The sequence below is a fragment of the Gracilinanus agilis genome, chromosome 5 (assembly GCF_016433145.1).
Source record: "Gracilinanus agilis isolate LMUSP501 chromosome 5, AgileGrace, whole genome shotgun sequence".
Lineage (NCBI taxonomy): Eukaryota > Metazoa > Chordata > Mammalia > Didelphimorphia > Didelphidae > Gracilinanus > Gracilinanus agilis.
Genome location: NC_058134.1, coordinates 237,957,090 through 237,983,693, shown reverse-complemented (window position 1 = coordinate 237,983,693; position 26,604 = coordinate 237,957,090). Strand labels below are relative to the sequence as shown.

Below are 26,604 nucleotides of genomic sequence, written 5' to 3'. Positions count from 1 at the left end.
CCTTCCTTCCTTCCTTCCTTCCTTCCTTCCTTCCTTTTTTCTTTTCTCCCTCCTCCCCTCCTTCCCCCCCACCCCCCTTTCTCATCAAACAGCTAGTAAGTGTGTGTGGCCAAATTTGAACCTGGGAAGATGAATCTTCTTGACTCCAAACCCAGGGCTTTATCCACTGGACCACCTAGCTCCTCCAGTCTAGTTGATTTTTACATAATAGTGTTGGTATCATCTTATTTAAGGTTAGATTTATTTAAAAAAAAACCAACAAAACACCTTACTTTCTACCTTAGAATCAACACTGTGTATAGTTCCAGAGCAGACGAGGGATAAGGGCTAGGCAAAGGGGGTTAAGTGACTTGCCCAGGGTCACACAGCTGGAAGTATCTGAGGTCAGATTTGAACCAGGACCTTCCATCTCTAAGGCTGGCCCTCAAACCATGGAGCCACCTCACTGCACTCTACCCCCAACTTCTGTTTTTAAAGGCCTTTATGAGCTTTCATACAGTAGATCATTTGATCTTCCCAACAAGGAATGTTCTACATAGAACACTTGATTTGGAGTTCGAATTCTGCATTAAATACTCATACTAACTGTGTTATTCTAGGCAGGTCATGCAGTCTCTCTGTGTCTCAGTTTCCTTCTTTGTAAAATGGAGATGATAATAATAGCGCCTACCTCATAGGGTTGTTGTGAGAATAAAAAGAGATAGCCAGTGAAAAGCACTGTAAAATGTTACATACATGAACACTAGCTACTGACAATGAACCTTTACTTTTTCTAAGGGAACGTGGAGGAGGTGTAGAGGAAGACCCAAAGCTGTGTTTTCACTGGGAAAGGAAATTTTGGTTTAAAATCTCTCTGCCAATGCAGCCTGGTGATTATTCTGAATATTTTATTCCTTGAACTTGTATGTATTTTTTTTTGGAGACCTACACAAAATCCCTCCACTGTGATGAGTTTTCTCACCTGTGAAGTGTGGGGGTTAGTTAGGCTCTCTGAGGTCCTTTTATGGAACATCACTTGGCCCTTTTCCACAGCTCTTCTGCTTTTGTACTCTTGCTTCTCATTTTATGAGGGGGACAGAGTGACTGGGGAGAAGCAGAGCTGGACTGGGCCGTAGGAGACTGCCAGGTTCCGGTCCTGCCTCTCTCATTTGCCAACTGTGTGGCTATGGTCAGATCCTCCTGGAACCTCAGGTTCTTTCTCTGTGAAATGGGAATGATAGAAGCTATGTTATCAGCTCTCTGGGGGCACATGTGAGGATCAGAGGAGATGCAGTAAAAGCATTTTCCTAACCCTTAAAGCACTTTGTAAATGGCAGGAGCTTTTGTTCCATCTCCCTGCCTTACTTGTATCCATCCTCCAACCTGGCTCTCTCATAGGCAGAATAGTCACTCAACTCTGGGCCTGCTCTTTGGGAATTATTTCCTAAAACCATCCAATCCCTCTTCCATGACTCCTTCCAAGGATTCTCCTTTCTAGCTGGTCAGAAGTACTCCAAGGGGCAGCGGATGGAGAGTTAGGCCTAGAGAAGGGCTCAAATGTGGCCTCAGACAGTTGGTGACCCTAGGCCAGTCACTTAACCTCCATTGTCTAGCCCTCACCTCTCTTTTGCCTTGGAACCAAGACATGGCATTGATTCTAAGACTGATGATGAGGGTTTAAAAAAGTGAACTCCAGCTATTCTCAGTAACAAAAGGTTTGATCTAATTAATGCCATGATGGAGGTAGCAGGGAGAGGGAGCCCCGCTCAGTGGATGAGCCCATCACTGTGCTCCCTCGGGGAGAGTCGAACCCCTCACCGAGCTTCTGCCTAAGGGTACTTCAGAGACAGCCTCTGGTCAGAGGGAGAAAGGAGCTGTGGTGGGCCCTGCTTGGCAGGAGATGCCTCCTCCCGAGGTGGTTGGCCGAAGGCCTGGAGGAGCTTCAGAGTTCTGAAAGCTTCGGGCTGCCCTGAGCCTTGGTTGGCAGGCGGCCTGGAGAGGAAGGAGAAGGGAGCTGCTCCCATAATCCCTCAGAGCACCCTTTCTAGCCTGGGCGAGGGGCTCCCGAGACCGAGGAGTCAGGAGCAGCTTCATCACCGGCCCTCCCCAGAGAGGATGCCCTCTGCCACCCGCCTGATGGGTGCTGACCTGCCTCTGCTGGCTGGCCTCCTCTTCTGCTGTGGGAGGGCTCTCACCGTGGAGAAATGGTTTCTTGGCCTTTTTGGCCTGTTACTTTGGTCTTTTGCTCCTAGTTTGTCCTCTAGGTTCAAGAAGAACATTAATTAAAAAAAGAAATGAAGCTTCCCTTCTCTTAGAATGGATATGAGGTATTGGCTCCAGAAGAGGGATAAGGGCTAGGTAGTTGGGGTTAAGTGACTTGCTCAGGGTCACACAGCTGGGAAGTGTCTGAGGCCAGATTTGAACCCAGGTCTTCTCAATTTCAGGCCTAGGGCTTTATCCGCTGTGCTACCTAGATGCCCACTGTGTCCTATCATTTTGAAAAATCCTGCTACTCCTGAATCTACTTGCCCTGCCAGACTGACCATAAGCTTCATGGAGGCAGGAACTCTCTTCTATAACCTTTGTACCTTTTCTGGCATGGAACCCAACACATTACACATGGGGGAATTAATAAATATGCATGAAATTAAATTTGTTGTTGGTTCTAGGCTAGAGAGGGTTTGGGAAGTTATAATTGACTTCTTCCCCCAAATGGGAAGAGAACTCGACTTCAGTTTCAATAACCCTTCCCCCGACAGATCACAACCTCTGTTGCCATAGCCCCAGAATGCATGGAGTTTAGCAAAAATGAGAAAGTTTTGCAAATTTGAGCCCTGCAATTTCCCTTAAATGAGGGTAAAACAGAAATCGAAAACCAAACACCAAGAACTTGGGTATTGCCTGTAGTCATATGTGTTTTCCTTCTAGAGAGGACAAAAATTACCTTTTGGGGAGCTAATTATTACTATTAGTAAAATGGTATGTTTGTCCACTCATACTCATAAAGCCCGATTTCCCTGAATAGCATGACTTTTTTTAGTGCTTTGTATTCAGATAATAAATTTTGACCTTCTACAAGGTCTGTATCCCAAAGAGATGAAAAAAATTGTTAAAGGATCTGTTTGTACAAAAATATTTATAGCTGCACTTTTTGTGGTGGCAAAAAATTGGAAAATGAAGGTATGTCCCTCAATTGGGGAATGGCTGAACAAATTGTGGTCTATGCTGGTGATGGAATACTATTGTGCTCAAAGGAATGATGAACTGCTATATTTCTATACAAACTGGGAAGACTTCCATGAACTGATGCGGAGTGAAAGAAGCAGAACCAGGAGAACATTGTACACAGTAATAGCAATATTGGGAATGATTTAAATGTGATAGACTTTGCTACTAACAGCAATGCAACAATCCAGGACAATTCTGAGGGACTTATGAAAAGAGTGTTATCCACCTCCAGAGAAAGAGCTACTTGTTTATTTGAGTATATGTTTGGGGGTTTTGGCTTTATAAGATTATTCACTTACAGAAATGAATACTATGGAAATGTGTTTTGTGTGATAATGCATGTATAACTCAGACTGAATTGCTTGTCAGCTCTGGAAGTGGGGAGGGAAGAAGGAAGAGAGACAATATTGATCATATAGCTGCAGAAAACTTATGTGAAAATTTCTTTTTAAAATAAAAAAAATTTAAAAAATTTGACTCTTTAGCTTTCTATTTTTTTTTTTAAGCGTTTACCTTCTGTCTTGGTATCAGTTGTAAGACAGAAGAGAGTTAAGACCTAGGCCCTCAGAGTTAAGTGACTTGCCCAGGGTCACATAGCTAGGAAGAATCTGATGCATATTTGAACCCAGGTTCTGGCTCTAGGCTTGGTATTCTATCTACTCTGTTACCTCGTTGCCCCTGGATTTCAAGTTAAAGTGAAGTCAGGGTAAATAAATACCCTCAGAGAATGTGATATACTGCCCTTTGGAGACTGACTTTAGAGGTAGTGTATTTTACCCACTTTGGAAGTTGAAGACCTAGATTCAAATCCAGATTCTGTGACTGCCTGTGTGATTTGGGATACACCTTGTTGCTCACCTGGTTGGATCTCAGTTTCCTCATCTGTATAATTGAGGAGATTGTACCTGAAGTCTCTTCCTTCTCCAAATCCTATGATCTTATAAATGATGTTTTCCTTCTATAAATCATCCTTGTAGTATAGAGAAGGGGGTCATATAGTTTTTTCAAGCTTTGGCTAAGTTCCAAAAAGGAGTTAGGGTTTGGAATCTTGAGGAAAAGACAGTTGATTAGGGTCTCCCGTGGAGGGAGGTTGTCTGATCAGCCGAGCTGCCTCCTTACCTAGCTGTAGTATTGAAATTTAGCCTAGCTTTGATATATTTATTTAAGAAATTATTATTTTGGATAAACCCTTTATATCTTCCTTCCCTAAAATTATTTCCTACCTTCCCTCCCTTACCTTATATGTCTGTGGAGTTAATAAGGAGAGTAATTAGAGAGGAGTTCAAAATCTGTGAGGGATTGTTATTGGACAATATTAGATATAAAGAAACTAGTCAGTCATCATTTATTTTGTAAGTTGAGTTAAAGGCTGGTCCTTACTCAGACTCCATCTTTGCCTCCCTTCCCCCACCTGAGGTTCCTGAGACAACTGTTAGGGCTTTCCTTTGATCCACTTTCCTGACAAATCATCCTTTAAAGATAATAAACCCTTTTGTGTTTCAACAGACCTATTAGTATAATTTGTCTGCTAGTTATTAAGAGAGGGAAGAAGAGGGAAAGAACCAACATACTCTGGGCTTGAAGGGAAGCCGGGGTATCCATCTTGGAGGAAGGTGTAACTTCAAAACAAGTCCCTTCCTGTGAAATTAACTAAACCCTGTTTGTTAATTTCAGTTTAGTCTATTTCCCTCAGCCTGTGTTTGAGTCTAAGTCCTAGTCTGTAAAGCCTGCTGTTTGTCTGTTTAGTTTAATTTCTCCTCTCCCTGAAGATCTCTGTTTCCCTTCTGTTATACTCCTGACTTCAGCCCTATTATATCCTGAATCACCTTAATCCCAGCCTACCTGTAACCTAGATTACCCACTTAGCAAGTCTCTGACAACCTCCTTTCAAATTCCCTTATCCCACACACCTTTCCTCAAATTATCCCCATTACATCCTTTATAATCATTTCTCTCCTCTCCTCCCTCTTTTGTAGAAATGATGGACTGGGTATGGAGCACAGCATATGGGATCAAGTTCAGTTGGGGTGTTGCTTAGTTTTACTGGGCTTATTTTTTATGTGTATATATATATATGCATATATATGATAAAAATTTATAATTTAATTACATTGCTATGTTTATAATATAGCATAATATATATCTATATCTTTTATATGTTATATATGTGTTTTTTTCTTTGTTACTAGGATAAGTTTCAAAGTAGGATTGGGATGGACAGCAGGGAAGAATATATACGGAAATGAAAATGATTTTCTTTTTTTTCCAATTACATGTAGAAATAATTTGTTTATCATTGTTTTCTGACATTTTGCAATTCAGAGACTTTCCCTCCCTCCCTCCTGACCCTCTCCCCAGGAGGAAAGTGGTCTGTTATAGGTTATACCAGTGCTTTCATGCAATGCGTATTTCCCTATTCCCCATGCTATGACAGAAGATAAATATCACACAGGAGGAAATAAAGTGAAAGACGGGCTGCTTTGATCTGTGATCAGATTCCAATAATTCTGGAGGGGATTCTAAAACCCAGGATCAGGACAGGAACTGGACCTGTCTATTCATTAATACAGAGAACTCCCACATGAGGAAATTCCCTCTACCAAGTACAGAGCTGCAGTTTTCAGCCTTGCGCTGAGACGTCGAATGATTTGTCTGCAATTGCTGAGCCTCTATGTGTCAGAGGTGGAATTAAAAAAAAAAGACCAATAAAAATGTGAAATTTGAAAAGGAAAAACAACGAATTCCTTTACTGATAGATTTAAAATGTGTCTGTGTGTATAAGCATGTATGTATATGTACACATACCCAGACATGCACACTCTTGCCACATTGATAGGGGAAGGAATAAGCATTTGTCTACCGTGTGCCAGGAACTGTTCTAAAGGTCTTACAAAGCAGTCCTTGGAGCCACAGCACTGTGAGGCAGCTGCTTTTTTCCTTCCCATTTTATAGCTGAGAAAACCAAGGCAGACACAGGTTAAAGGATTTGCTCGAGTTCAACAAGCAGGGCTTGAGGCCAGATTGGAAATCGGGTCTTCTGCCTTCAGACCGGTGTTCTACCCACTGCACCACCCAACAGCCTCTGGGGCCTCCTGACTTAAAACATAATCCATAATTTTGAGATCCAGCTCACTCAGCAAGGAATAATCTCATTCAGCTTTTCTGGGTATGCTATCGATTTCTGTTTTATCAGTAGTATTTGTCACGGAGCCTCTCTAGCCTGTGCTGACGCCGTGGATTTGGCTGCTTTATGAGCCCGTCTGACAGCTGCCTTTGTGCCATGACGGAGCATCCCAGGCCCCTCGCTCGCCAGGGACACCCACCTGACTGCGCCGCTGAGATAAGGGAGGCTTTTGATGGGAGTACAGTGAGTCTGTGGCAGGGAATTGTTAAGGACTGTTTACCAGATGCCACAGAAAGACATCTAGAGGGAAATGTTAATTTTTGTTGTTTTGGTAAAGTAGTGTGAGCTGCTCTGGAGGAAATAGACGGGGGAGAAAATGAACAGAAAGTGGTCAATAATGGATGCTCTGCTCAGGAATAATCTCCTAATGGCCCAGCTATTTAGAGCCATCTCACTTAAGTGAGTCTTTGACCATGTTGTTCTGTTTTGACATTGTCTCGTACAGGAAGGGAATTTTTGACAAACTAATAATGGTTGAACAGTATCTTTGGCTAGACCATTTAATCATTTTCAGAAGACCTCTTTATAGGGACATTAATTGCTAAGAACTTTGCCAGCTTCTCCCATATTATCCTACCCACTGGTCGCTGTTTCTTTCATTTTGATTTTCTTAAGTACACATTTTAAAAACTGAGGCACATATAAGCAGAAAAAAGGAGCATAGTTTAGCTTTCTATAATACTTTTCCCCCCTTACTATGACAACACAATGGGGAGAAATTGGTTCTTAAAGCAGAGGATATGGGTTCAAATCCCGTCTCTGATATTTAATTCCTATATGACCTGAGGCTCTCTGGGTCTTCATTTCCTCATATAAATATATGTATACATACATACATACATACATATATATATATATATATACACATATTTGTTAAAACTCTTAATTATTACTGACTACTGGTTCCAAAGCATTGGTAAGGGCCAGACAATAGGGGTTAAGTGACTTGCTCAGGGTCACATAGCTAGGAAGTGTCTGAGGCCAGATTTAAATGCAGGATCTCCCATCTCTAGGCCTGACTCTCAATCCACTGAGCCACCCAGCTGCCCCCTATTTCCTCATCTTTAAAATAAGGGGGTTACATCATTTGGTTTCTGAGCTCCCTTCTAGTTCGTGGTCTAGAATTTTGTGATTCTCTGATTCCATGTAGAAAGAACATTGTAATTCCCCTAAAATGAGGGTAAAACACAAACCATAGACCAGCCACTAGGAACCTGAGTATTTCACATATTCAAATAGTGTTTATTTCTAGAGATTATACAGGTACCTTTTGGGGAGTTTATTATTAGTAAAAATGCTATATATATTTCTCCATTTCTACCAAAATAGTCCTATTTATTTCCCTGAATAGGAGAATTTCTTTTTTTATGTAATGCATTCTTTTTAAAAAAATATTATTTATATTTTTAAATCATTCTTTTCTTCTTAAATTTTGAGTTCCAGAGTCTTACCCTACCTCCTATCCCTACTTACTTACTAATAAGGCAAATAATATATCAGTTATTCATGTCATATCTTGCAAAACATTTTCACATTAGCCTTATCACCCAAAAAAGCAAAAAAAAAAAATAAAAATGAAAATTAACCAAGCAAATTATACTTCAATTTGCCCTCAGAGTTCTTCATTTCTCTCTTTAGAGATGGATAGCATTTTTTCATCATGAGTCCTTTGAAATCATCTTGGATCACTGCATTGATCAGGGTAGTCAAGTCTTTCATAGTTGATCATCACTACAATATTGATTTTTTTAAAACCCTTACCTTCCGTCTTAGAGTCATTACTGTGTATTGGTTCCAAGGAAGAAGAGAAGTAAGGGCTAGGCAATGGGGGTCAAGTGATTTGCCCAGGGTCACACAGCTGGGAAGTGTCCGAGGCCAGATTTGAACCCAGGACCTCCTGTCTCTAGGCCTGACTCTCAATCCACTGAGCTACCCGGCTTCCCCCTACCACATTGCTTTTATTGTGCACAATGATCTCCTGGTCCTTTTATTTCACTTTGAATCAGTTCATATAAATCTTATAATTTCTTATAAGAACAATAGTATTCCATCACAGTCACATGCCACAACATGTTCAACCATTCCCCAGTTACTGGGCATCCCCTTGATTTCCAATTCTTTGCCACCACACAAAAAAAAAAAGTTGCTATAAATATTTTTATACATATGGATGTTTTTCCTTTTCCTTTGATCTCTTTGGAATACAGACCTAATAGTGGCATTGTTGGATCAAAGGGTATGCACAGTTTTATAGACCTTTGGGCATTGTTCCAGGTTGTTTTCCAGAATGGTTGGACCAGCTTACTACTCTACCAACAGTTCATTAATGAACTGACTTTCCCTTATCCCCTCTAGCATGTCATTTCTGACAGTTATGAAGTGGTATTTCAGAGTTGTTTTAGTTTATCTTTCTTTAATTAATAGTTATTTAGAGCATCTTTCCCTATGACTATGGCTAACTTTGATTTCTTCTTCTGAAAACTGCCTGTTAATATCCTTTGACCATTTATCATTGGAGAATGGCTTACAAATTTAATTCAGTCTCTATATATTTGAGAAGTGAGGCCTTTATCAGAGAAACTTGCTATAAAGTTGTTTTTATACTACTTCATTGTCTCTGGTACCTTTTAGTGAAATATAGTTTCCCTGAGGCAGCTAGGTAACGCAGGGGATAGAACACCAGGCTGGAACCCAAAAGACCTTCCCTCAAATGTAGCCTCAGACATTTCCCAACTGGGTGAACCTTAACACCAAGTGCCTAGTTAAAACCAATACTTGATTAAGACAGAAGGGAAGAGTTTTTAAAAAAATGCAGTTTCCCCAATTCTCTCTTGTAATTAGGCCCATTTTTGCTTTAGCTTTGATCAGGATTGCTACCCCTATCTTTTTCACTTCAGTTAAAGAATATTATAGGTTCTGTTCCAGCCCTTTATTTTAACTTCCCGTGTGTTTTTTCAAGTGTGTCTCTTGTAAACAACAAATTGGGAGCAGCTAGTTGGTTCAGTAGATTGAGATCTAGCCTAGAGATATGAAGTCCTGGATTCAGTATGACCCAAGACACTTCCTAGCTGTGTGATCCTGGGCAAGTCACTTAACTCCCATTGCCTTGGAACCAATATACAATATTGATTCTAAAATGGAAGGTAAGGGTTTAAAAGAAACAACATATTGTTAGGTTCTGGTTTCCACTCTATTCTGCTATCTGCTTCTGTTTTATGAAAGAGTTCATCCTATTCACATTCATAGTTATGATACTAATTACATATTTTTTGACTGTTTTTCCTTCTTTCTTTTTATCCTATCCCTCCTTAAAAGTCTTTTTTTTTTTTTAAACTCTTACCTTCATCTTAGAAGCAATACTATGTATTAGTTCCATGGAAGAGGAACAGTAAGGACAAGGCAATTGGGGTTAAGTGACTTGCCTAAGTCACACAGCTAGGAAGTATCTGAGGTGAGATTTGAATCCAGGACCTCCTGTCTCTAAGCCTGAATCTCAATTCACTTGAGCCACCTAGCTGTTTTCCCTGGCCCCCAACCCCCAACTCTTTCTGGGAGTTAATGATCTGTGGGCTTATAGAGCTTTCCCTGATCTGCCTAGTTTCGTGCCTTCTTCCTGGAAGTTCTTTCCCTTTCTCCCCCGCTCTCTTTCCCTCTTCTTCCTCCTAGTGAAGTTTTTTGTCTACCAATGTAGATACTCACTTTCTCTATAACTTATCCTCTTAGGCAGTGGCCTGGATTACTAAGAGGAGAATTCCTTTCGCTGTATCACATCCTAAGTATATGTTAGAGGTAGAAACTGATCCCACATCTTCCTGAGTCCAAAGCCAACTCTCATGTGCTTGAACTTCATATTATGTTCATTTATGTATATATCCCCTTGATTATTAGACTGTCACTAATCATTGTTCCCATTTTAGCACCTTACACTGTGCCTTTCATATAGGAGAAATATCTATTTGTTGAAAATGTGGATCCCAGGCTAACAAACTAGAGGCAACACCAAGAAAACGATCATGGCTGTTCTTTGGTGGGTTATCAGTTGTGGAAAATGCCAGTATTCTTCCATTATCTGTATTTTCACTGATCCATTTTCCCTTCTTTTTTTAAACTTCCATTAACCAATTATCCTGTGACCCAATAATTTACTAACACTGGAAACATCTGTTTTTTCTGGGCCAATACTTTTAAATGATTGTTCTGTTCACTGTACCTAACAGAAGTACAAAACAAACATTTCCTTTTGGCGCATTACATCTGTATAGTGAACTTTTCTAGCTATTCCCTGGGCAGAAAGAGAGAATGAGGAAGGACAAGGACGTTAATAACTTTCGTCTTTACAGCCCTAGAAAAGTGGAGGTTGGTGTTCAAAAAACTATGAAAACTCATTACAAATGAATAGTTTGGAAATCAAATGAATCTTATAACAAATTCCTCTATTTCTGTTCATCTAGGTTTAAAATCTTAGATGAGTCATAGGTGAAATAGATCTGGAAGGGGTCTTATCGTTCAGTTGTTTCAGTTGTGTCTGACTCTTTGTAACCCCATTTAGGGTTTTATTGGCAAAGATACTGGAGAGATTTTCCATTTCCTTCTCCATCTTATTTAACAGGTGAGGAAACTGAGGCAAACAGGGTGAAGTGACTTGCTCAAGGTCACACAGTTAGGAAGTATCTGAGGCTAGATTTGAATTCATGAAGTTGAGTCTTCTGGACTCCAGGCCTGGAACTTTATCCATTTTGCCATTCTAGGAAGTGATCCTAGAAGTTATTTAATCCCACACCCTCATTTTATAGATGAGAAAACTGAGCCCTTGGAAGGATAAATGTCTTGTCCAAGAGATTCTGCCTAATAGTCTTGCACATGTCTGATTCATTTTGTTCTGTCAGTTGCCAAACACTTATTGAGCACTGTCTGTATGCCATCCTCAGCTTTTTGCTTTTTCTTCATCCCTTCTGTGGAATCAGTTGCTAAGTTATTGAGTCTACATGCATAACACTTATTGCATCTATCTTCTTCTCTACCATCACAGCCACCATCCTAGGTCAGGCCATTATAGCCACTTTGCTGAACTGTATTGTAAAAGCTTTTTAATTTGTTCTCATCTCAGATTTATCCCCTTTTCAATTCATCCTTCAGACTGCCACCAAATGGGCAAAGCAAAGGTGTGACCAAGTCATCCCCAGCTTGAAAATCTCTACTGACTTCCTTGTTTCCTTTTGGATCTAATACCAACCCCTTTGTTCTGTTCTGGAGACAGGAATCAATTCCATACTAGTGTTGCTTCAGGAAAAGGCCTGCCAGTTGGCTGCCCACACCCTGCTACTTCCTAGACGAAAACGTTTCCCCCAAACTTGTATGAGTAGGCAGGCACTGTCTCTCTTTCCTGTTTATGTCCCCAGTGTTTAAGAAGCACATAGTCTTCATTTACTTCTCATTGAAAGACCTTCACTATCTGGCTGTTGGGCAGCTGGGTGTCACAGTGCATAGAATGTTAGTCCTGGAATCAGGAAGACCTGAGTTCAAATCTAGCCTCAGATACTTACTGGCTGGGTAACCTTGAGGCAGTCCTTTAACTGTGTTTGCCTCAGTTTCCTCATTTATCAAATGAGCTAGAGAAGGAAATGGTAAACCACACCAGTATCTTTGCCAAGAAAACCTTAAATGGGGTCAGGAAGAGTCAGACATGACTGAAATAATTAAAAAATAAAATCTGGCTTTAGCTTAACTTTTGAGATTTATGGCATTTTTTTTCTCCTCCTTCCACTCTCTGGTCCAAACAAGCTGGTATCTTTGCTGTTCTTCATTCATAACATCTCATCTCTCATCTTTTGTTCTTCATTCATAACATCTCATCTCTCATCTTTTGTTCTTCATTCATAACATCTCATCTCTCATCTTTGTGCCATTATGTAAGATGTGTCCCCTGCCTGGAATGCATGCCTAGCTCTCCTCTGTCTTAAATTCCCTAGTTTCTTTTAAAGCTCACTTCAAACAACTAAAGAAGATCTTTCTCATTTTTCCAGCTAGTGCTATTCAAAATTACCTTATATTTTGTCATTCAGTCTTTTAAAGTCATGTTGTGGACTCTTTGTGTCCCCAAAAGATACTGGAGTCCTTGGCCATTTCCTTCTCCAGATCATTTTACAGATGAGGAATCTGAGATATGGAGGAGTTAAGTGACTTGTTCAGGGTCACACAACTAGTGACTGAGGGCAGATTTGAACACATAAAGATGAATCTTCTTAATTCCTAGCCCAGAATTCTATCCACTGTGCCCCCTAGCTGCCTCTTCTATATTTACTTGTAAGAATTTATATTTGACAAGATTAGAGAATGGTCTCAGAGACAGGAAGATTTGGGTTCAAGCATTACCCCTAACACTTACTAGTTGTCTGACCTAGGAAAAATCACTTATCCCCTTAGTGCTGTAGGCAACTTGCTAAGACTGAATTGCAGAGAAAGAGCTGCCCTGAATGGTAGAGAAAATTTTGTCCTTTTCATTAGATAAGTAAAAAAATCCAGTCCATATCTCTAACTTTATTATTTATTTAGCTGTGTCCATACTGTTTCCCTTTGTTAACTAGAAGTTCCTTAAAGGCAGATCTCTTTCATTTTTGTTTTTCTATCTCTATTTCTTAGCACAATTCTTAAACATACAGTAGGCACTTAATAAATGCTTATTGATTGATTGTACAAGTTAAATCAGACCCACTGTGTTATCTCTGGATTTGGCCTTGATAGCTTTTGAGATCACTTCCAGCTCTAATACTGGGATCCTCTGATTCTCGAAATTATTTCCCTCTCCTCTAGAACTGAGCTCTTTTCACCTGAGCAGCTGTCCAAGGTCCCCTGACCTCAAGCTGTAATGGATCTAACCCTATTGGTGCCACAGTAATGCTAGAAGCTTCATCAATGTGTTGGGAGAACAAAAGATCAATGGGACTCATGCCCCCACTGAATCCTGTGGGACTTTTTTCAACCCAATTCCTTCCTATTCCCCATAGATCTTATCTAAATATATTTCTGTTATTGTAATCCTTTTGTTTTTTGAAACATGCTAGCTTCCTCATACTTGTACATCATGCTGATAGTCATACTTACTTGAGATGCTTTCTTGCTTTTCTTCCTCTACAGCTAGAGAATTTCTAGTACTTTCTCCTTGGAAGTCAGGATACTCATGGGGCAAATATTCTGATGAAGAGGTGATCTGACCCAACCTCCTCATTTTATAGTTGAGGAAACAGACTCAGAGGAATTAAGGTCTTGCCTAAGGTCATAAAGCAGCTTTGTACCCGGTCTTGGAATCACATCTAAAGTTCTTTAGGTTCCTAATAGGATTGTATTTTCCATCACTGGCAGCTCCATAGGAGAATTCCAATTCCCAAGCTAGATCTACAGCATGTCCCAACATTAGAAGTAACTTGGAAAGCATTAAGAACTCTGATAACAATAACCAGCCTTATGATTCTAGATGACCAATGACTCTGTTACTTTGTGACAGAGAAGTGATGGCTTAATGTGCAGAAAATAAGAGACACTGTTGGATGTGGCCAATGTGGCAATTTGTTTTGTTTAACTATGCAAATTTTCATGTTTCCTTTTTCTTTTTTCCTTCCTTTATAAAGTAAGAGAAGATGAAGGACAAATTAAGTGCCTGTTAATTGAATTGCTTCTTGACTCTGAGGCCAAATTGCCTAGTTTCTGCCCTGTTGTCCTTCCCTTCCTAGATAATGGAAAGTAGTAATGCTTAATAAATTCTTATCTTTCCATCTCTCTCTGTCTGTCTCTGATTCTGTCTCTCTCCCCTATCCTCTTTCTCTCTGCTTACGACTCTCTCCATCTTTCTCCTCTTTCCCTCTCCTCCCATCTCTTCCTCTCTCCCACTCTTCCTCTCTCTCTCTCTCTCTCTCTCTCTCTCTTCCTCTCCTTTCCCCCTTTTCCTTCTCTCTCTTCTCCCTGCCTCTACCTCACTCCCTTTATAAATGTTAGTGAACAAGATAGAACAAATAGATGCCTTATAACCAAACAGATGATAGATTCACAATGGGTTATTAAGAGAAGACTAGGCTGACCAGGGTAACCTTTGTGGTCAGCTTCCTGAAAAGCAATTACCATGTTCTTTCTCGACTTGTCCCCTGGTACCAGTTTCAGAGACCACATACGGGACTAAATTGGTCTGACACAGTATGGCCTGTCTTATGTTCTTATATTAAGTTCTCATTTGAAGTCAGGAAAAAAGAGAAGTGAGACAGTTTATCCCTAGGCACAGATATACCCCAAGCCAATATAAGAGAGCACTATGACCTCAGAAGAAATAGTATGGTATCTTGTCCCAGTTAAAATGGAAGTGTAATGTTTTTTCCAAGTGCTCTTTATTTATTTTATTTTTTTTTTGCAATGAAGAGCATTAGACTTGGAGTCCTAGCTTTAGGTCCCAACTTTTACACTTAGATGACCTTGGATAAATCTCTTACTCTCTCTAAACAGTGGTTCTGGCTGAATTCAAAGGATCTTGGTCTAGAATCCTTCCTCTGATACTTACTACCTGGTGACCTTGGACAATCCACTTAAACTACTTGTTTAAGTCTCAATTTCCTTATCTGTAAAATGTTGGGGGGGGGGGCGCAGCCCACAAATAGATGGACTTTGAGATCCCTTCCAGCCTATATCTCTGATCCCAACTGGTCCCTTTCCTCAACTGAATTCAATTCAACAAACATTTATCAAGCATCTCTTCTACATAAGACACTCTAGTAGGTTCTGGGAATTATGAAACCCACCCTATTCTTGAATAGTATCTTTTCCTGCATGATACAACCTAGGTAAGAACTAAGTGGGCAGTAATGAAGAGAGCACTAAATTTTGTCAGATGATCTGGATTTAAATCCAAGCTCTTCTACTTACTACTTGTGTGAATTTGTATGTTACTTGATCTTTCTTGCCCCTCATTTACTCATCTATAAAATGAAGAGAATGGACAAGATGACTATGAAAACCCTTTCGGTTTTAGACTAGAACCCAATGATTTTGAAAATTCAAGGTACTTTGAGAAGAGAGAGAACATGAATATCTATCTCATGGACTTGTTGGGAAATCAGCAGTGGCTCTGTTTATGAAACAGGACTTCATCTGAACCATGAAAGAATCTAGTGACTCTAAGAGGTGGAGATGAGAAAGGGTATGGGACAAGGTCGGGGCAAAAGCACAGAGATGGAAAATGAAATATCAAGTTTGGGGAATAGTGAATAAGCCATTCTGGATGTTAGGATGCTGTGAGGAAGGAGAATGGGAAAGGTTTGTCAGGAATCACATTGTGGAGAGTTTTATATGTGATTTCCGGGAAAGGAGGGATTTGTATTCTATCCTAGAGGCAATAGAGAGCTACTGAAGATTGTTAAGTGGGGAGATGATATTGTCAGAACTCTATTTAGGATTTTTCTTTTTTTTGGCAGGTAGGTATAGAATAGATGAGAGAGGGGAGAGACTAGAAATGGGGAGACCAGTGAGGAGACGAATGCCATAGTCCAGGTTATAAGTCATATAAGCCTGAACTAGAGTAGCAGGTATGTCAGAAGAGAGAAGTGGGGAGATATTTGTAGAATGGAAAAGTCCTAACATAACAATTCACTGGATGTGGAAGATGAGAGAAAATGAAGAAATAAGGATGCATCTAATATCTTAGTCATGGGTATATAGGAAGATGGTGGTACCCTTAACAAGAATAGAGAAGTTTGAAAGGGGTATAGATAGGCTGAATGTGTGTGTGTGTGTATGTGTGTGTAACACATTATGTTTTGCATATGTCATGTTTGAATAGTCTATGGAAAATCCAGGTAGAGATGTCTAGCAAGGCAGTTACTGATGGAGGACTGCAGTTCTGAAGAGATTAGGGCTAGATAATATTAGTCGGGGATTTGTTTGAATAGAAAATTGAACCTGAGGAGAGTTGATAACATCCTGAGAGGCCTGGTTAGGGTGCTAGAATGGACGATGGTCTATCAGAGAGAGGGAAGGGAGTGTTTCTAGTAGGATAGGGGTGGTTGATGGTATCACAAACTTCAAGGATGTCATCTAGGATGAGGCCTGAGAAAAAAAATCTTCAGTTTTATACTTAGAGATGGTTGGAACCTAGGAAAGAACAGTTTTAGCTGAGGAGCTAGGTCAGAAGCTAAATACAAGAATTTCAGAAGTGAAAAAGACCTGGACACCCAACCATCTTCTGACACATAAAACAGGCTGCTTCTCCATTTCTGTACTACTTAGCATCAAAGACGTGTAAATAGTGAAATCCTATCCAAATGGAAACTCAAGTTTTCTCATTTGTGAAATGGTGATAATAATAGTACAAGGTTGCCAGGTCTGGAGATGAGGAGGCCAAATCTGGCCTCAGACCCTTCCTATCTGGGTGACCCTGGGCAAGTCATTTAACCCCCATTGCCCAGCCCTTAACAGTCTTCTACCTTAGAAGCAAATCATGGTACAGATTCTAAGACAGAAAGTAAAGGTTTTGTGAGGATCAAATAAGATAACATATGCAAAAATTTAAAGGGCAAAGGATCATTCAACCAGCATTTATTAAGTACCTACTATGTGCATTCGGCACTGAGAATACTAATGCAGGAATAAGACCATCCCTGCCCTGGAGGAGCTTCCATTCTAAGGGTAGGGAGACAATAGATACATGTGTATGTGTAGAATATTGTCAAGGGAATATATACAACTAAAAACACAAAGGTAGTTTGGGAGGGAGCGTATTAGCAGCTGAGATGGTCAGGAAAGGCCTCTTGTTGCTTAAGATGAGTCTTTAAAACCATAATGCATTCTTCTTATAAATGTGGTGCTGATGGTTGTTCTTTAGTTGTGTCTGACTCTCTTTGTGACCTCATTTAGAGTTTTCTTGGCAAAGATACTGGGGGATTTGCCATTTCCTTCCCCAGCTTATTTTACAGATGGGGAAATTGAGGCAAACAGGGTTAAATGACTTGCCCAGGGTTGTACAGCTAGTAAGTGTCTGGGGTCAGGTTTGAACTCGGGAAGTCTTGCTGGCTCCAGGCCCAGCACTGTCTCCACTGCACCTCCTAGCTGCCCTTCCTAGAGGTTTAGCGGAAGGCAATACTGAGTGAGCCTGGAAAAGGGGAAACTCAGGCGGGGGAGGCAGGGAGAAAGATACAAATTGAGAATATGAGAGATATGGAAAGCATTTTTTGCAGCATGGGGAAATGAGTTTAGGTAATGACAAAACAAGGAATGAGCAAGCAGAATGTGGCCCTGAAGTCAGTTAAGACTCAGGTCAGCCGGGTTCTCACACACAGTCCAATATTAGGATTCCTAGAGAGAAGTCAAGAACAAGCTCTCCAGGGTTCAACAGTGGTCCGACCCTTTTTGGCAAACTTTCCAGTTCTGGGTAAGTGGCACATGGATTTCTAAGGACAGCTCATAATCATTCTAATTTGGCTCCTGTCATTCAGGTTGACTTCCTTGTATTTGGAGGTATTACCTTGTCCTCTCAAATTTTGCCCTCCTCCCCAAATTTATGAGGTTGTTTCCCGGGTCAGATACATGCAGAATTCACCCTCAAGCCCAGGCAAAGAGGGATGCTGGTACAGTTGAGTATATCACATGTTTTTTTTTGTTTGTTTGTTTGTTTTGTTTTTTAATTACTCTAAAGTTTTTTGGAAGCTTGGTCCTGACCACATGAGCCCATTTTTCTACTTCCCAATTGGATTATTATTCCAGGGATGGAAGTCAGATATTTTCTTTCTCCACTGAAGACCTAAGAGGAGGAAATGGATGTAAACTCATAACACAAAAGGATTTATCATTAACAAGCTGGGTTTGTGGCCCTGTCCCAGGTTCTATTGATTAGTCGCCTTGATGGGGAGGTCTTTTAACTATGAGGATATGGAGCTCAGATGGGTTAGGAAATATTTAATTAGAACTTTTAAGCATTTGCTTTAGTGCTACAGTCTGGAGGCAGAGGGATGGCCTAAATGACCCAGGCTATGTTCCTGGAAACTCTGAGTCCATGAAAGAGAAATGAAAAACAATGTTAGAACACTGAATTGTCGGAGACTTTAAAAAGTCAGTTTTGACCTTTATCTCAGGGTTATATATAAGGAGATAAAAATGCTTTGAGCTGGAATCTCTTGTACTTCCTCCTGACACATATGAGCCACCTAGATAAGAAGGTACGGTAGAGAGCTGACCTCTGCCCGGGGTGGGGGTGGGGGGAATAAAATTATATGCATCCATGGAAACCAGGGCCACTCTGGGTCACATTTTCCCTTGGTGAGAGGTGGAGCTTCTCAGAGGTGGTGGTAGCAACTCATTTGGCTGCTCCTAGGAGCTCTCTTCCTTCCTAAAAATCGCATAGGGTGGACTCCCAGGACCACTCTTAGATGTAGAGATACAAGACAGTGGTGGGATGCCAAGAACACCATGAAGCCAGAGCCCCTGGCTTGATGTACCATCTTTTAAAATACATTTTTAAACATTTTTTTCCAGATTACATGCCAATACAATTTCTTGATATTTTGCAATCCAGGCTTTCTCTCTCCCCTCCCAAGAAATCAGGTAACATGATAGAGGTTGTACATATATTATCATATAATACATATTTCCATGTTCATCATGTTGTGAAAGAAAACAGATCGCAGATGCTAGAGAAAAATTCATGGAAGAAATAAAGTGAAGGATGGATTGTTTTAATCTACATTTTGACTCTGTCAGTTCCTTTTATGGTGTTAGAAAGCCTTTTTCGTCCTAAGCCCTTGGAGTTGTCTGGGATCCTTGCCTTGCTGATAATAGTTAAGTTGTCCACAGTTGATCCATTGTACGTTGTTGTTGTTACTGTGTACAGTGTTTGCCTGGTTCTATTCACTTTACTTTGCATCGCTTCATATAAGTCTTTCCAGGTTTTTTTTTTAACATGTCATCTTTGATCTTTAATTCTTCATGTGATTTTGGGCAAATTATTTAGCCCCTCCAGACCCTTCTGTAAAATCTGGGGATTGTAATTAGATGATCTTGGGTCCTTCCAACTCTCCATCTCTGATTCTCTATTCTTTGGTAGTATACCTTTAAAAGCATCCATTTGGCCTATTTCATTTACTTCCTAAGCCAAGAAAACTTGGTAGTCAGTTTATAATTCCAAGGACTGGAGCCAGAGAGCTGTGCTTGCATTTGTATGCTTATTATGGGTTAGGGAATGTTGTTTGGGGGAATTCAGAAGGCTGGGACCTGCAGCATTAGAAATCTGAACTGAGAAGAGGTGAGGAATTAAGCTCATTATATAAATTCTTTTAGGAGACTGGAGGGAGGCAGGATGAGACAGTAAACTATAGGGCAGGCAAGCTGGGAGAGGCCCATAAACAATTCCTGCTGGCTTCACTTTTTGCTGCAAGAACTACGTTTAACTAGGGTGATCACATGGCCTCGTTGAATAGGGCAGGCATGTTCTTCTGCTTGGACTTCACTGTGATGTCAGTTGGAGCAAAAATCACTGTCTTGTTTTTTGTTTGTTTTGCTTTTTAGGGAGAGAGGAGAGAGAGAGAGAGAGAAGGGCTGGCCGATGGTTTTTAAGGTGGGGGTGGCTGTGAGTAGGGATTCTGAGAAGAAAGGGGGAAGCTAGGATGTGAGAGTAAGGACAGGAGTATTAGGGGGTTGGTGGATAAGACTGAGAGTATCTGGACTTGGGAAGAAGGGCCAGCCTGGTATTTTCCCCTATTAGTTGTCAGACAACTACTCCATCCTAATCGTAATCTCCTTTAAGAAATCTTAAATTAGATAAACCTAACATGATCAGTTTTCTGAAATTAAAAAAGAAAAGTAAGCTTTTATTATGAAGTATATCAGGAAAACTTTGAAAAACTGACAGGTTCTAGTACGAATAGAAATTATATCTAAGTGAAGCTAACATTTCCTTATCTTTAAAAAGCATTCTTCTAAATCTCTGTCTCTGTCTCTCTGTCTCTCTCTCCATTTTGTCTTCTCTTTCTCTCTAATTCTCTCTTGTTATTTTTCTCCCTCTCTGTCCTCATTCTCCCCATTCCCTTGCTCACACCCCAGATTTTTTTTTTTAGGCCTTAATTTTGTATCTAGAGTATTTCTAGGCTCAGGAGTTCTACCTTGCTGCTGCTTTATCTTTGTAAACATGAGAGAGTCTTGATTCTTCCTAGAAAACCACTGAAGATATCATAAATCCAATTCCAAATGAATAAAAATCAGTAGGTCAGAACAGATGCCTTTAAAAAAACAAACAAGCAAAAAAGTAGTGTGCCCACTAAACTTACTGCAGAATCTCAAAACAGAGTCTTTCAAAAGAAATCGGGTAATTTTCCAGTGGCTTCTCTTTCCCAGGGAGCTTTCTAATGTCCAATTCTCTGGGAAATGGGATGCTAGTAGGTAGATGCTGGGGATTTTTTCATTTAGTAGAAAGACAGAAAAATGGAACATCAGAGAAAATGAAATGTCTTTTTTACTCCCTTCAATTCTATCTCCTCCACTCTCCACATTGTCTTCTAATAGTAAAATATATCAGTTGATGCCCTAAAGGGAGCTCTGCCTCCCTTTGTTCAGGAGACACACTGGTAAGGTACAGAAGCTTAGCAAAAAAAGGAGCTGATTCTGGGCTGGCAGCAGTAAGCATGATTAGATTGATTGCCAGATTTGGGGCATCACTCCCCCCTCCCCCCCATCATTTTCCGTTCTCAAGCCCTTTTGGTTATGGGGGCCATAACCTCTACTTACCTATTTTAATGAGTACTCCTTAGAGAATTCTTTATGGGATTTACAGGCATATGTTTAAAGGCTGATATTGTGTATCATTTTCGGCTTCATTAAAGGACTTATTTTGAAAGTATGCTTTTGGGTTAAATTTACGTGCATTACAGAAATTTAGCTTCCCCTTTTATTGGTTTTTCACATTTTGTAATTCAAAACAGAGTTTTCGAGGTACAGTATTGATATTTTATAAACCTTTCTAGGAAAGCATAACTCAAAGCAGTCAAAGCTATTTCCCACAATCTCTATGCTGTCTTATTATTTTATTCTCTATGCTATGATGTTTTGGTAATGTTATTCCTTTCAATAATTAAAATTGACCTACCAATTTCTAAAAGGGAGAGAGGAAAGTAGGAACTCCTTTCTCTTATCCTCTTATTGTAATAAGATTTTTTTTCTTTCTTAAAAAAAAAACAACTCAATATGTACTATTGCATAAAATATAAAAACCAGGGTCAGATAAATGAGACATTACTTTTCATTATAGATGCTACTAATTACTACACTGCTTTTGATTTATGGTTATTGTACTTGGGCTTGTTTTCTTCTGTAGAAAAACTGGGCTTTAATTATAAGAGGTCTTTATTTAGAACGTTTGAAACATTTGCTTTCCCAATGCTCCCCTTCGGTAGGGAGAAAGTTTTGCTGTTTTTCATTAAATAAAACCCAAGCTTTGTATGTTAAGAACCAAACCATAAACTAAAACTAAACTTTGGTCAAAAGAGTTTAAGTTTAAAAAAGAAAAGTAAAAATATGTTGAAGAAAAATACACTTAACTTAATGTGTATACTTATAATAAATAACATTTGGAGTTTAATGATTAAAATGTTTGTGGAAAAAGCTAAAAAATATGAAATATTAGTGATTATAATTCACCTGCTAGTTATTGAAATCACTTCTGGCTGGTCAGTATTAATTATTTTGAACTTGTTCATTAATTTTTTCTTCAACTGATTTTTAAAACTAGACAAACAAGAAATTGGTCAAAGCAGAGAGCTCTGATATTTAACCTTATTTAATGGCATATTATAGAAATTTAAGCAAATCAATCAGAGCTACTCATGCCCTTGCTCTCTGGCCTGATTTTCTGTTTTCATAACTATTTTAACAAGTGGCAACAAATTTTCCAGCACTGAAGAACTTGGTAAATACCGTTTAGGAGGAAGTAGATAGGTTCAAGTAGTACCAATTCTTCTGTGATCATTCAGGCATGATAATTTTTCTTTGACTATGAAAAATAAATTCATGATTTGTTAAAAATTGAAAAAAACATTGTAGAGCTATTTAATTTTGTTTTACAACTCTTCTCTTTTATTTTATGTCTTCACTTTTTATTTGTTAGTTTGTGTGTTTTTGCTGTGGATTTACCTAGGAGAATAATAGTCAATGGAAAATGTTCTATGGAAGTTAGAAATAATCTCCAGATCATAACTAGGTATTCTTAACTTACTATAATCATGATGTTTTCTTCCTATAAAAAAAAGGATTGGCCATTCGAAGGGTTGTTGTTCATTAAACAACACTATAATAAAGTTATTGCTCTTTAGGAGACACAGTTATTTGGTTTTTTGTTGTTGTTGTTGTTTAAAACTTTTTTTTTATTAGAAATTACACCAGTCTGCTATTTGTGCTGTCAAATTAAGTGTTTACATTTGTCCCTTTCTCTTTTATGTACTAAATACTTGTTAAAGGATGGGGAAGTTTCAGTTTTAAAGCTGCTTTATATTTTGGTTTGTGCTGCTCTGAGAATGGCCAGGCTGCTAAAAATCTTTGCCTTGGGGGAAATGATTGGCAATCTCAAACCAGCCAAAAGATAATATTCTTATATATTTTCTTGCCTTAAAAAAGGGGGGGGGGTCCATCAATGATAATGGATAAAGTGCATGGTGGCAGACTTTGCCTGCCCCCTAAAACTTGCAGAAAATTTGGAAAACAGCATCCTAGGTTGTTGCTCCTAGGGGGCTGCATGCTTATTAGATGACCCATTGAATAGTTTGTGCAGCTGCAACTCTTGGAAATTAGCTTTGTCATTTTCATGCAGAGTTAAATATGTTGCCCAGAATCATACTAACGTGCCTTTTGAATATCTGGATTTAGCAGCGAGCCCTACATTAGGGCTGTGTGTTTTAGTTTCATTTACTAGAAAGCATAAATAGCCGTCTTCATGTGCAACAGGGAATAAACAAGAGCCAGGCACACCCTCAACACCTCTAGAAGTCAGGTTAATAGCAGGCTGGGTGCCCTGGCCGCCAAAGAAAGACCTGGGAACTGCCTTTAGAGCGCCTGAAAACGGGAAACTTACAGGGAGGTGAAATGAACATCCTTCACCAGGGCTCTCTGGGGGATGCTGAAGCTCGGCTCGGACTCGCGCCGTCGTGCGGTGCGGGATTCCCCGCTGGGGACCAGCTGCGAGCCCGGGGGTGAGCACACTGTCCCGCTGCTGTTTCGGACTCCCTGGGAGCACCGCGAGGTCATTTTATTCCTTTGTGTCCACCAAGTAAAGAGCCTCGGAGACCCAGCAGCAATACCGAGCGTCCTCATTTGTAAAATGAGGGGTGGAGGAGGGAGCAGGAAAGAGGGGGAGCTGGGGGGGGGCGTTCTAAAGTCCCCGACACCTCGGATAACATCTCGGGTTTTTTGATTCAGTATCGCTACCACAGTCTGATCCCCTCACCTTCCCCAGGCTGTTCGCAACCCCCCCCCCAAAAAAAAAAAACAAAAAAAAAACAAAAAACCTGTCTGATCTGCAAGTCAGTTTTGTGGAAAGTTTTGTCTCTTGTAACGCACTCCCCTCACCCCCATCCACTTTTACACTCTCCTCCCCACCAGCCAACGATATTATTCAAACTAAAGGAAATTAAAATGTTAAAAATGAGAATTACTCTGCGTGCGTGTGTGTGTGTGTGTGTGTGTGTGTGGGGGGGGGGTTCTTGAGTAGCAACTGGTCCTGTAGTGTAATCCAATCTATTTTAATGTAGAGATTTTCCAAGAAGGCAGGAAACAGTCAAGGGGAAGGCTTTCAAACGTCTGCTGTTTCGTTTACAGATCCCTTGTGTTAATTTAATGTTTCTAGGGAAGTGGGGCTCTTTCTTTTTTCTCAGAATCCGTTCTCTAGGAAATAGTGAGTGTCGTGGCATGGTGCAGAAGCCAGAGTTTACAACAGATAAGCCAGGGAGCTCAGTTTGAAGCACAAAACGTGTCCTGTGTACTCACTCCACTTGTGTGAGAAAACACAATCCCACCAGCCCCACCCGGGTGGACTCGGATGAATATGTTCTGGCACAGTTGCCTAGAGTTTCTTGCAAATTATGTAAAAGCCCCCTGCAAAGGTTTATTCTGGAGAGATTGGGGAAGATGTGAGAGAGACAATAAAGAAGAAGGCAAACTAAAAAAAAGTTTATTTGCATTTGGGAGGCTTGGCATTAGTGATCTCATTACACAGGGTCTGGAAGGTAAATAGGAAATGATGGGTTCTCTCTCTCCACCCTCATCCCCAAACCAGGAAAGTGAATCTGATTTCCTGAAAAAGAAAATAGAAGAAGAAGAAAAAAGTGGACCCGAGGGAAATGGGAATCTTGCAGGAAAGGGCATTTTTAGATCTTGTATTCTTTACATCACCTGTAGCTGATCTTTGGCTAAAGGGACAATTATAGGTTGCTGGAGAATTTCTTGCCACTGTAGAATGGGCAGATTCAGTGACTGGTCTTTGTTTTGAGCATCCAAATTGGGTATTCCAGCAGCATGAGGGAGATACGTGATTCAGGAATATCAGCATTGTAGATCATGCCATTTCATATCAGCAGGACTTTTTCCATTCCTACTCTCAACTCTCTAGACAGATTTATGGTTTTAGTATATTTAGAGGAATGTTAAATTATTCAATGAAATCTAATATAAAAAAATACTTTGCAAAAGGGAGAAAGAGAAAGGAGAGAAAGAAACAAGCGTTTATTAAGCACCTACTATGTGCCAGACACTGCCAACTACTTCACAAATATCTCATTTGATCCTCACATCAACTCTAGGAGGTAGGTGTTATTATTATCCCCATTTTACAGATGAGGAAACTAGGACAGAGGTGAAATGACTTGGCCACTGTCACACAGCTTATGTCTGAGACTGAATCTGAGCTCAGGTCTTCCTGACTCCGGGCCCAGCATTATATCCACTGTGCCATCTAGCTGCCACAAAAGGGATTGATCATTTTTGATGAAATTAGAATTTCATGTTGTCTATTCCCTATCTTTTTAGTCTCTTCAACTTAATACGATCACAAATCTAGAGATGGAAGGACCTCACAGAACACCTAATTCAACTCTGTGATTTTATACTTATGGAAACTGAAGCTCAGGGAGGTCACCTACATTGATAATGTCGAAATTTCTTCCATCAGCAATAGAGGCACTGAAAGATTTATTCTATATACCTGATGTTAAAATTTCAGCATGTACAGATAGAATATAGATTATGATTTTCCCAGTGACATTGATAATACTCTATTAATAACTAAAGAGGTTTCCCACTAAAAATTATTAATCTCATGGAATCAGAGGCTGACTCTTGGTGCTGAGAATATTAGGAGAAAGAATGACTTTAAAAGATTTTTAAATATCGCCAGCATTTCTCCTTGTATCCTTTCCCCTCTTTCCTCTCAGAGACCCCCTGCATATAAGAAGAAGAAATAAAATAAAAGTGGAAGAGGTGGGAGGGAATGGCAAAATCTGTCAATTCATTTTAAAAAAAATCTGAAAATATGTGCACTGTTCTAAGCCCATGAACTGGTCTCCCCCTCTGGGAAGGAGTAGGAGAAAATAAGTGTATTTTTTTCTTGTAGCTAATTTTTGGGACTAAGCTTGTTGATAAATTTTCACCCTTACCTTTCACTTCTTTTATGGTGATTGTTCTTTCCATTTTTCCATTGATACTCTTCGAGTCATATCTATTGGTTTTTGGTTTTGTTTTTATTTTGCTTCATTCTGTATCAGTTTATGTAATTCTTGCCTTACTTTAATTATTTCTTTTATTTGTCAGTTCCAGTGCATAATAATATTGTATTACACTCATATGCTACAATTTATTTAAATATTCCTTTTATATTATATATATACATATATATGTAGCTTTTAGTTCTTTGTTAATAACAACAAATAAAGTGCTGCTCTAAGTATTTTGGCATATAAAGGAACTTAACTTTTTTCCCCCCAAAGACTTCCCTGGCTTATATACAATGAATGGAATATCTGGGGCAGTGGATATGGCCATTTTAGTAATTTCATTTGCATATTTACCAATTGCTTTCCAGAATAATTATTGTAATTCACAGCTCTTTAAGTATTCACTATTCCCATATTTTGCCATCTTTGCCAATTACCTGGGTGGCTTGTTCTGATTCACATTTCTCTTAGGATTAATGTTTTGGAGCATTCTTTGAC

At 39.7% G+C, this 26,604-nt stretch overlaps 1 protein-coding gene across 2 annotated transcripts in view; it reads left to right on the top strand.

Annotated features, from left to right (window-relative positions):
• Positions 1 to 26,604, top strand: part of CRADD (CASP2 and RIPK1 domain containing adaptor with death domain) — a 246,985-nt gene that overhangs the window by 35,682 nt on the left and 184,699 nt on the right. The window contains exon 2 of one of the 2 annotated variants that reach the window (XM_044677417.1): positions 3,778 to 3,795. The exons of the other annotated variant lie outside the window; for it this stretch is intronic. Coding sequence (XP_044533352.1) covers positions 3,778 to 3,795 — 18 coding nt within the window. The remainder of the gene's footprint in view (positions 1 to 3,777; positions 3,796 to 26,604) is intronic. 2 annotated transcript variants of the gene reach the window in all.